The sequence below is a fragment of the Bos indicus x Bos taurus genome, chromosome 8, assembly GCF_003369695.1.
Source record: "Bos indicus x Bos taurus breed Angus x Brahman F1 hybrid chromosome 8, Bos_hybrid_MaternalHap_v2.0, whole genome shotgun sequence".
NCBI classification, from domain to species: domain Eukaryota; kingdom Metazoa; phylum Chordata; class Mammalia; order Artiodactyla; family Bovidae; genus Bos; species Bos indicus x Bos taurus.
This window is the reverse complement of record NC_040083.1, coordinates 29,605,147-29,617,217: the sequence shown is the minus strand read 5'-3', so window position 1 is coordinate 29,617,217 and position 12,071 is coordinate 29,605,147. Positions and strand designations below refer to the sequence as shown.

The window sequence follows — 12,071 nt, the reverse complement described above, 5'->3', positions numbered from 1 at the left end:
TCAGCAGCTGAGATCTGTTATAAATCATTTCAGTGGAGGAACTGAGGCAGATTTCTGGAAGAAATCGCAGACATTTTTTAAACCCTTGGGGGCTGGTCCGCTGTTCTTGTACCACAGTCCCACTGCATGTGACCAATTAGCCCACTAACCACATCCCAACTCGATTCTATGTTGGCTCTACCGCTGAGAACACCACTGAATGAGCAGAAAGGTCTGAGAGGTGCTTTCAAGTCTAGATTAGATTTTATGGGACAGGAGAGAGAAACTGAGGCTATTGACTAAAACCAGATTGTTTCGTTCACCCTCCTTCCTTGGGTCCCAGGATGCTGGATTAGCAACACAATGTTGAAAATCATTTAAATTCCTTGATTCTGTGAACACTCCTGAGGGGAAAAAATCATTTAAAACAGCAAGAATCAAGAAAAAGAAAAACCTTCTCACCTGCCATTTCAGATATTTTAAAAATGGGAGTAGAAAAATCCCATGCCTTTTTCCAAGGTTCTAGTGCCTGGGCCACATTGCCTCTCATCTGTCAGTGTATCCACACACATGGATAAACAGTATGGGACACACAAGTAAGGAAATGCACATTCTAACTTAAACTTCCTCTTTTCCTCTAATAATTTAAAAATAAAATGTAACAGCTTGGATTTTAAATATTTAATCTGGCAAATATAGGGAAAAAAATCATGAACTACAATGTCATATTTGGCAAAGAAAAATTTGGTAGGATAAAAATATCTGTGTTTTAACATTTTAGAAGGCATTTCCAATATTTTAAAAATAAAATTATTTCACTGCTTTGGAAGAGAACAGAGGTAAAATTCTCTATTTTTGCATAGAAGGGTTTCATAAAGAAGGGGAAAAAATTTTTTAATATTCGTTAAAATAAACATTGAATTTCACATGCTGGCAAATGTCCCCAAAGAAAGAAAAACTTCAAATTTACTAATGGCTCACTAATGTTTTGAAATATAGCCATCTAAATCATAAGAATAGGTTTCCCCTAAAACTATAAGATGGAATATATAAAGTTACAACATGACTCTCAGTTCTTAAAAATTTGTTCTAATCCTACATGTTTAGCATACAGCTTTTTCCAATGCCAGACAAGTTTAAGAGGTGAAGTTTCAAAGTCAGTCATTTTAGGACCTACACTAACCCAAAGCATGACTAAGTTTACCAGTTTTACCCTATATAGTGACAATAAAGTATTGTCACTTTTATTGTAACAGCTGAAAATGTTGAAAAGTAATTATTAAGAAAACCATAAATATAAAAAGCTGAAAAGCCAACCTCGGAAGAGAGGGGGAAGGGAAATGGTGATATGAATAATCATAAAACATGAAAACTGAACATCTAAGCAGAAGGAATTCAAATTTCTCTAAATGCCCGAAGATCCCCCACTTCCTGGAGCAATGAGGGCTGCAAATTTGTTCCCATCACTGTCAGCAAACAAAAGAAAGTCACTTCTACAGCTAGACCATGTCAAACAGAAGACGTGGCCGCTGCGGAGGGACGCCTGGAATCCACTGGGGTGTAAGGCAGGGCTGGGGCTTTTTGTCAGCTATTACCATAAAAGAATAAGAGGAAACAGTGACATTACTACACAACAGAAAGGTCAAACAGCTTGCAGCCATTTCATGACCCAGACTAGTCAAGGTCAAAGGATTCAGGTAGCAACTTAGCCAGGGCATAAGTTACAGCACAAATGAATTGTTTTAACACATCAGCTTTGGTCAATTAAACCTAACAAGGCAAGTTGCATCACGTAGCAGGGTTCCTGACACCAAGGCCAGAAGCTGAGACCGACCTCATAAAACAAGGCTTTTAACATAGCATAGCAAATTTAAGGTAATCCATCCAGAAACTGCAGATGTCAGAATAATAAAATACAAGTTGTCCTAAGCAGGAACATTTTTCACACTTTAGAATTCACTAATAGAGGGGTATAGACTTCATATTGACATACTCGTGTTATTAACATGGACATAAATGTAATCCCCTACTCACATGAATTACAGAATACACCCTATTTCAAATAACCATCCTAACATCTGTGCTCATGATCAGATTTTTGTCCTAAGCTCTACCATTCCCTGTTAACAACAGTAACTTTCTCCATGTTCTTTTTTACAATATGAGTTTTGAAAAACTGAAGCCTTAAAAAAAAAAGTCTTCAGCTTCATGCTGCATCAGTATAGTAGTGTCACAATATGAACTGATGCTTATTAAATGCTTTTGTGCAGTTTTGTTGGAGACACATGTATTATATAATTCAACTCAATACTATTTACTGAATTTCTTACTTTGAGGCATGGAGTTGAAGCCAACCTGAATTTTAAAAATTGCAATATATTTAAGGAATTTTTTCTCAAAGGCAATTCTTATTTTCCTTTTTTGTGCTTGTTTAAACAAATCCCATTTTCAACTGATTTGTTCTTCATCCATAACTTACTACATGCTCTGAACTGCCTTAAAATGGGATTCTGAAAATAAACAACCTCCAGGCAACTCTCAGCTAGTAAAATTACTTCATCCATCACCCCATATTTTCAATTATATAGTCTTTATTCAGAGTTCTTTAATTCATCTGTGATTCATCAATGCTATCCTGTTTAAACTATCATCATAAACAGTGAGAATATGTGTATCTAACTGTTTTATTATATACAATATATTTATGTGCAAGAATAATTTGCATTCCACTCTTAGAACATTGCTTGATATAAATTTTTGAAGATTTTTTTTTCTTGTTTGTGTGGCCTTCAATTCAGCCTCAAGGTCTTTTCACCTCATTGGTTAACTGGTGGTCATTTTTTCCTATTTTCTGGATAATATAACAACCAAAATGCCCAAGCATTCAAGTCCCATTAGGCTCACATCCTGTAACATCCAGTCTAACACAAACTAATCCCACAGACTCCTTCCTCCAAGACACGCACTTAACATTCGCAAGTTCTCTGCAGTGCGGTGATTTATTCTCTATGCTAAATCCCAACAACAGAATTCAGTGAAATTAACCACATCACATCATTAGAGTTCAAGGACCCAAGAATATATTTTAAAACGAGATGACACACCACATTGCCAGAGAAAAGTGAGCTTGAAGAGGAAGCTCCCCTCTGGCTCTGCTTGGCGTAGAGGACTGCTACCGTAACAACGCCCGTTTCCCATCGCATAACCACTAGTTCTCTGAGATTTCTAAAATTATTCCTCTGACACAAGGATGGAAGGAAGAAAGGCTGGAAAACTTTGCTTTGAACACTTCAACTGATCATTTTCTCTGTCACAGCACACGGACTAACAGACTCCTCAAGTGTCGCAAGTCAAACTTTCCTCAACTTCAAACTAGAAAATCCACTCTTTCATCAACTGAAGAGCCACTTCCACCCAAAGTCAGTTTCAGACCCAGGGATCACCCTTGCATTTGCCCACCTTTTTCAGGTATGTAGTAATTCCCTATTTTAAGGAGCATCTCATAGGCCATTTCCACTCTCTAAAAACCTTAACCTTCCAACAAAGTAGTAACGAGCCCTTAGATTATAAAGTCAGTTACCATGTAAGCCACTGAGATGACAGAAAACTTATCTCAACTTTTAACAGCTCCAGATGATTCTGGCTCAGCTTCTCATTGGGTCCTTCCCTCTTCAGGGGCTGAAATTCCAACTGGTCGGCAGGGATGGCAAGAGTAAGAGTGTCATAAAACAGTTTCTTAAGCCCACTGGTCTAGTTTTTCAGTTCAATCGAGCAGAATGAAAGTTTATGAGGAGACAGACATTACTAGTTAGATATCTTGGATTGTTGTTACAAATTATAGTGCCAAACTTAAGAGGAAAAAGTTAACGGTGGATTAAAACTTTAATTTCCTCTTGGCAGTTTCCTCGTAAATTCCAAATTTAGGGAAGAACGAGAAAGTAAATAAAAAATCCTATGAAATCTATAGTACAGCTATGGGCAGACAGACCACTCAGGCATCACTTAAAAAACAGAAACTTTCAAGAATTGAAGCCTGAAGCCATGGCGACAGATTTCCTTCAGTGGCTCCTGCCCAGCTGGGCCCACAGGAACACACTCTTTATCTGTTAGGGAGCACCCTCTGGAAGACCTAACCATCATCCCCTGTTATTCCACCGTTTCCCCAAATAACCAGTATTCCTGAAAAATGAACATCATTTTGGTTCCTTTGCATATGGAGTTATTTTCCCACCCAAGAAGTAGAGTGCACTAAATCTAAAAATCTAAACACATAATCTAGTTGAATTTTTTTATTACAAGATATGCAGTGCTGTGTATATGGTTAGAAGGAATAAGGTGGGGAGAGACACCTATTGCTGTCAGCAGAGTATTTTATTGACCTTTGCTGCCTCCAGAAACTGGATGGTTATGTACTTTTTAAATACCTGAAAATCATAATTGATACAACAAATATCATACCTCTCTCTCCCTCCCTCCTTCTATTTCTTTCTCTATTTCTCTCCCCTTTCCCTTTGAAAAGTGAGATCATATGAAGAGCAATGCAAGAGCTTAGTTTGCCACATCAGAACACAGATGCCAATCTTTCCCAGCTGGCGACTGGGGCCTCAGAGTTTAACTCTTGAACTGTCCAGCAAAGCTATCTTAGGGCGGGAACTATCATGGCCGAGAGGGCGAACTTCTGGCCTCTCAGATTGTGTTTTCTCCTTATCAGCGAGAAAATTGCTAAGTATCTTATCTTACAATATGTGTTCCCACAAAGGTCTCATTAAGCCTAGGAGCAAGACACGCCAGTAAGAGCCCTTCTTTATCTGGCGAATTGTGCGAGAGCCAGAATGCAAACAAATGTGCACAGAGTTCATGAGTTCAGTCAAGGACAGGATGCTAGATGGGAAAACTTAACAGGGTTCCCCTAAATCAAACATGCATACAAATGTCATGCTTTCTGAGCATTTCACAATGTAAGCACACCAAATCATCCTGGAGAGCAGCCTCATGTTAACAAATTATGAAAGCTTCATTTTCCCTATAATGGGAAATATCTGCAAATGAAGCGAAATTTATTAAAATGGTAAAATATGCTGTCAACTTGCAAACAATTATCTACTTAAGCTTTTCATGAAAAAAGTAATAATTGTTACCCCAAAGAATTCTAAAAGTCAGTAACTGAGGAAGACAATTGTTAGCATTAGCTTCCTCTCTAATAATATGTGACAACCCGGAAGGATTCTATTTCAAACACAATAATAATGATTACAACTCCCCCTGTAAACAAGTCACATTTTTTCACAACTTCAAAATGTACGTTGATTATCATATCATTTACCAATAAAACAACAGAAGTTGCCATCCACAATTTTAAGGATTCCACCAGGCTAAAACGGAAACTCTTCTCTCATGAGAGCCATAAGGTTCTGGGCCTCTCTCTAGCACTCCAAAACATGTTTAACAGGAGTGCAAAGTACAGTTCAAAAATCAGTCAGGCTGAGTTGAAACTCGAATCTGGTAAATTCATGACAACAGTTACTCTCTCTTGAGATCTGGAAACTTCTTAGTGTGTTATGACCTCTCTCTTTCTCCAAAGCTCTTCCCTCAGAGAAAGCCCAGCCCACCTAGCTCACCCCACCCTGCCTTTTTCCCCTTCAGACAGGACACAGACTGGCCACTCAAGGCTTGCACAGGCCAGACTTCCTTCTGTGCAGCCTGCTAATCCTTCTTATTAATTAATGAGATAACAATGGTTAACTGGAAACCAATGTTCATGCAAACTATCCAGGAAACTTCAACCAAAATTATTTCGGCCTTTTTTTTGGTCTTCCTGGTGTCATGTTTCCTCATGAAGGTTCTCTATTTTTTTTTTTTTTTTGGTAGCATTTACACTGTTACACATTACTAACTAGGAAAAAAAAAAAAACAAAAACATCCTCTCAATGGCTTACTATACAATTTGGAAGTGTAGAAACTGAAGGAGCTAGAAATTGCCTAAGAAATAAGCAGTGATGTGACTGAAAGCCTCAGTCAGTCCTGGCAAGTGCATTCCATGTCACTGCAGCCAGCTAGCCCTCCACACCCTTCCCAGAGCACACCAGGCACCCTACAGCACACTTCTGTCCCGAGAAGGTGTCCTGTGCAAGGCCTGCCTGGTTCTTTTTTCCTTTTTGCTTTGCTTTCAAGAAGGCAATAACAAAGACAATATGGGGAATAGGTACCACCTGCCCAAGAATCATTGGACATCTTTAATATCTCGGGAAAAATAGAGGGCACTTTAGAGCTGTTTTTTTCCTTTCATCTGCCATCATCTTAAAAAGAAAAAAAGGAAACCTAAAAAAATAAAAATAAAAGGAAGGGTTTTCTATCAGCTAAGGTTTGCTGCAGCAAACAAGCAAGCAGCTTTCATTCAGGGATTGTCAAAAACTTTCCAGTGTGCCCACTGCAATGCGGATGCCAACCAACGAATCAAAGGCATTCAGCAACTAGACAAAGAGGGTCTGATGCCAACCTCGGTGCCACTGGCAACCGTTATTGGCATCCAGCACAGTGTCTGCCTTTTTTTTCCCCCTCGCCTGGCACTTCACAAACAAAATGGCGGTTCTTGTAGCAACGAAACAGCCGAAGCGCAGCCCTCTGAATCAATACCGTCAAATGATTTTATGGATTTAAACGCAGGGACTCCCACATGATGTGTGTATTTTAGGTAAAGTGAGGGTAGCATCATTTAATAAATGACTATATTGAATATGACTCTTTCCTAAACATAGAGCAATAGAAAAATGGACTAAATTGCGGTCAACCAGACTCTAGGCACAGGAGAGGCTGAATAACAAAGAGATTTCGCTCTAAAGGAAATCCTGCCTTGCGGCCATGGGATGCAAAAGTCTAATGAACTATATATCAGAAATGATTTCAAAATGCATACATTCTCCCCAAAACTGTATCAGATGCAGATGTAGCACTATAGCTTGTGTCAAAGCTCTAGTAACTCTTTCCACATTTCAAAAAAAAAAGATGAGGCTGAAGCTGCTGGGCATGAAAAAAAAATAAATAAAAGTGTGGGTTGAACCAAAAGAGAAAGAGGGAAAAAGCATAGGAAGTTGGTCAACAATGAACTTTATTATTTGCTGGTCTTTATTTCATTCTCCAGAAGATACGCAGTTTGTGATCTTGTATAAATAACCAAGAGGACTATTGACATTTCTAGATCTGGAAATTGTCAATATATTGTAACATCACTCCACACTGCAATGCGGATGCCAACTAACAAATCACAGGCATCCTGAGCTAAACAAAGAGGGTCCGATGCCAATCCTGGTGCCAGTGGCAACCATCTTTGGCATTCCCTCTGTTCTTTCTCATGTTTTCCTCCCAGTCGTTTAGAAGTGGGGAAAGAAAGAAAAAAGGGGGGAAAGGTAATTCTGTTGCTCGTTCTTTTGCAAACATTACATTTTTCTTTCCTGAATTTTCTCTTGCGTTTTTCTTTATACTTCTTTACCTGATTAATAAAATAGACTTAAGTGGGTTTTCATGCACTTAGAGGAGAAGTAAAAAGTCACAATGGGAGATATGCAGCTCTCTGATTGACTACAGATTAGTCTTTTAAAATGCCCTCTTCAACCAACTGCACTGCAAAAATACGTAATTAACCTACATTTGACCAAAGAAAAAATTTTGAAAAAGGGAAAACACAAAAGCATCTTGATGTGACTTTTTCAAAGAAAGCGCCATCAGATATAAAAGATATGATGCATTCACAAGTAACAGAAGATATAAATTAGGTGCTCAGTGTAAGATAATGAAAGGTTTTTCAAAACGAGACTCAAAACAACAAGAAAATGAATTTTTTATCTGAAAATGTGGTCTCCAAGAGTTGCTTAAAACTTTATGACTATCATGACCGATGGTGCAATGCAGAAGGCATTTATGCATTTTTCTTTCTTCAATCTATCTTCCCAAATCCAAAGGATATGTTCTTTATTGTCAGTTCATCAACTAAGACAGTTGGCTGCCTGCCCCAGGAGTGAATGTACATGTGTGCACACCTCAAGGAATAGCCTTCAAGCAAGTTAAAATGCAAGCAGCAGTGAAGTGCTTGCAAATCTTCTCTCCCTGCACTAAAAAGTTACATAACCCACTTTCTAAAACTTTACTTCCAGTCTTGACTTTCATGACAGAGTTACAACACATTTACAGTCAATCCAACACATATATACGGTCCACCTTATAATGTCACCTCCTAGACAGCTGTCAATCAAATTAAGTGTCATGTGCTAATGAGTTTTTATTTTAGGACACACAGGGAAAAAATACATTTTTCCCCAAACCGTCATTACTTCAACTTTAACTTTTAAACATATAGAAATAGTATATGCAATCTTTTATTTAAAAAAAGAATATTTCCAAATGTATGATCTCAAGCACCATTATTTAAAATCAAGCTAGAAATGTTTAGATAACTTTTAAGCATATCTCTAAAACTATGCCAAGGAAATATAAAGAAAAAAAAAAACACATGGTAATACCTAGATTTCTTAGTCAAAAGAGTAATTCTGATATTTTACATTTCGGGATGATGAAGTTCATACCATTGACTATATCCCACACTTATATAACAAACATCAGATAACCATCTGCCACCTGGCTATCTGCAGGCCACTTTCCCTACCACCTGGCCAAGTTAAGAAATGACCCACCAACTACAGTAGATTAAACTACAGTCCACTTTCAGCAGGTTTTTTTTTTTAATGTTTTACTATGGACTGTTGCTAATACAAGCACATCAATACATATCGATAAATTTATTTGAAGTAAAGAAATTCTCACCTCCTTAAAGAAAATATATTAAGAAAAATAAAAATAATAAACATATTTCATGAATCCAGAAAACACTCAGCAAAAAACATCACCTATTTTTAAATTATTCAGGCAACATTCACCCCACTCTCTTTATCAAGGATTTTTTTTTAAATAGGTATGGTATGCGGTTTCTGCATTCTTTTTGAGATTTATTTTAAACCAGCGTAACCAGTCTACTTTCTGTTTTTGTTCTCTAAGGAGAGCTGCGACTTCTCTCCTTGGTAAGTTTCATGAATTTACATTCAAGTAAACGGACAGTATTAAGTGTTCCCAAATCACTCTGGGAGAATATGAGAACATAAATTATTTAAACAAGACCTATAATCCGTTTAATCTACAGCGAATATTACACAATCAAAAGTAGGTGTTGATAGAAATATTTAAATTAAATAAATCTAAGTCTACGTAAGATATACTTTCTGATACTGGCTATCTTAAGCATTCTGTAATAGGAAATGTTCATTCTACTTTTCAGTGCAGTAGCACTGGATTCGTGAACAAAGTTCATCTACCTCGTTAATTAGGAAGCTAATACAAAGACTGTTAAAGAACAGTTTGACTATTCACAAATCAAGCTACATTTTCAAACTGGCAAAAGATGACTAGACGCAAAGAATGTAGCCGAGGACAAAGAGCGAAGTGTAATCAACTGTAGTTTTCAGATTAGTCTGTGTTTTTGAAAAAGTGTATTATTTCAAAGACATTTGAAAACGCATCTCTTTGTGGTCTTTAAATATCCATGCCTATCCAGGTAGGAAAGTTCCATGTGTATTTCCATGGCTTACACATGGCAGAGGACAAGCGAGTGGAGGAACAGGGGCATGCCACTCTCCCCAGATCAGGTGAACAAGAGACCTAGGGGCCTCCAGGACCATCTAACCCAAGCCAGGTGCTCTGCGCGTGGGGTCTGCGGGCAATGTGTGCCGGGCTAGAAGAAAGAACAATCTGCTCCTACCTTGCTCCTGCACGTAGTATGCCAAAAACAAATCAAGCTCCTTAACTGATACTGTGATATGATGTGGCTGGACACAAAGTGCTGGGTTTGTGCAATGTGGGGATTTCATGAGCCGCTCTCCATCGGTACTTTCCAAGGGGATGCCTTTGAACAGGATCACCATGACTAGATCCAGACGCCAGACTTTGTCTGCCTGTCGCAGGCAGTCGATTCTCCTAATCTTACCCTTCTGGTCAGGATTGGATAAGACACAGCACGGGTGCTTCTTGCCAGTCACGGTGAGCACAAAGTCCTCTCGGTACTCCTGGCGGATATCTTTGCGCAGTTTGGCCAGGAGCCTGGATGCCCACTTCTGTTTGATTTCAGGCTTTTCGCTGAGAAGCTCATCTTTGACTGCTCTTTCTTCATCCTTTGACATTCGCTTCTCGTGCTTTTTAAAGTACTTGCGTTTCCGAGCCTGCAGGTTGAACCAAGTATAGGCGATTGCACGGACGTGTGGAAGTAGTGCCTCGATGAATGGGTGAAATTCATCCTGTGGAAGATGAGGGGGGAAAACAAGACATACACGGTCAGTTTAGTTTGTTAAAGGCTCCAAACCATCAGACCACAACCCATTCCCAATTCAGTACCAAAAGTTACACATAAAAATAACATTCTTTTCTTATTTAAAATTATCAAAATAGCAGGACCAGAAGAAAATAAAGTATGCCAAGCTGCCCCTTTTCCACCAAGACTCACAGGTTGATTCTCCCTCCTAAAAAAAAAAAAAAAAAAAAGAATAAAGATTCATGTTTGTATTTCCACTCTGGCCCCATCCCCCTCATTCCCACCATGCATCCTATATTCTTTAAAATGTAAGCAACCAAGGTGCTTGGCACCTAATTCAATATTTAAATATTCACTTGACCAACTAACACTAAGCAGTACCATTTTACAAAGAACACAGTGAGTTTTTTTTTTTTTAATCGGAGCAGAGCTGTTCAGAAGGCAGGAGCGATGGCACAGTTCATTTCTCTTCTCTGTGGCACAGAAACACAAAGCATATAGATGCTCAGTGTAATGCCACACAGTTCCCGCTTTTGGAGCATGCTCTCAGCAAGAGGCTGCTGGTGGCACAAAGAGCATGCGCCATTAAACTTGATCCATTTTCTTATCAAACGTCCAACATTCCAACACTGAAACAGCACCATTCCAGGAGTGGTAACTAGAGAAACTGGTATACGGTGAGGGAAAGTGGGCAAGGACACAGCTTGTCGTATCGGTGTCCTGAACAGAAGGTTTCCATACTTGGAGCAGCACATTCCCTCCCTCCACCAGCAACACTAGCCCCCAACACACACACACCCATACACACACACACATAAAAATACACGCATGCACGCTCTTACTCTCTCACAGATCCACAGACACACTCTTGCATTTTTAAATAAAAGTTTCTAAAGTTGAAAACAGAATTGACTCGGATGTTCTTCCAGCAGCTCTTCCTATAGAATCTGAAGCCCCACTGAGTCAGTTAATTTGTTAACCGATCACATGAGTATGGCAATTATTCTAAAACCCTTAAAAATCAATCTGAGGTGAACAATGAAAAATGGCAACTTGGCACCAACTTTACATTCTTTGTGTCTCTGCATGCGGTGGCAGGGTGACACCAGGAGTGCACCGCTGGTCACTCCCTGCCTTTGTGGAATCAATACAATTCATTTGCTACACATCTGAATTCTCGGACAGGGCTGTGGGTGCACATTTGCATGGGCTTGTGAATCTGCACGTGGAGAGATCCGTTCTAGTGAATAAAGTGGTTTACCTTAGGCTCCTGCGTCTTTCCTGCCTGTTTCATCTAAGCCTTTTATAAGGCAGAGAGGCAGCTAGGAGTGGCAGATAATCTGCACCTACAGTTATTTCAAGCTACTTCCCAAAGCAGTCAGTGTTTCATTACTTCCTGCCATAGGTAAAACCTGTCTCCTAAGCTCAGGCCTATTACTGTTCCGAGAAAGAGCTTAACATCCAGGGCGTGCACACTGTAAGTGGGCAGTGAGGCCAGATCTGAAACAAATGAGAACTTCCACTACGGCCACTTTTCTGGTCACTGTATCGTCACCTCAACCGCAAAATAACTTTATCTAACTACTTATATCCCAAGTTAGAATTGACAGCCTAGTACTGGTCACCTTGAACTATATGGAATAAATTCTATCTAATCAGCAGTCTGATGAATTCCATCAGGTAAAAATGATGAAAGTACCATGAATGACTCTCTAACAAAGAAGATGCCCCCAAACTCCCATAG

General features: G+C 39.0%; 1 protein-coding gene across 10 annotated transcripts in view; it reads right to left on the bottom strand.

Annotated features, from left to right (window-relative positions):
* NFIB (nuclear factor I B) overlaps positions 1 to 12,071 on the bottom strand; it is a 257,619-nt gene that overhangs the window by 240,154 nt on the left and 5,394 nt on the right. For 9 of the 10 annotated variants that reach the window (XM_027549231.1, XM_027549222.1, XM_027549226.1 and 6 more), the window contains exon 2: positions 9,782 to 10,313. In XM_027549231.1, coding sequence (XP_027405032.1) covers positions 9,782 to 10,313 — 532 coding nt within the window. Of the gene's footprint in view, positions 1 to 9,781; positions 10,314 to 10,708; positions 11,223 to 12,071 lie in introns of those variants that run through there. The other variant, XM_027549225.1, reaches the window with a different exon arrangement.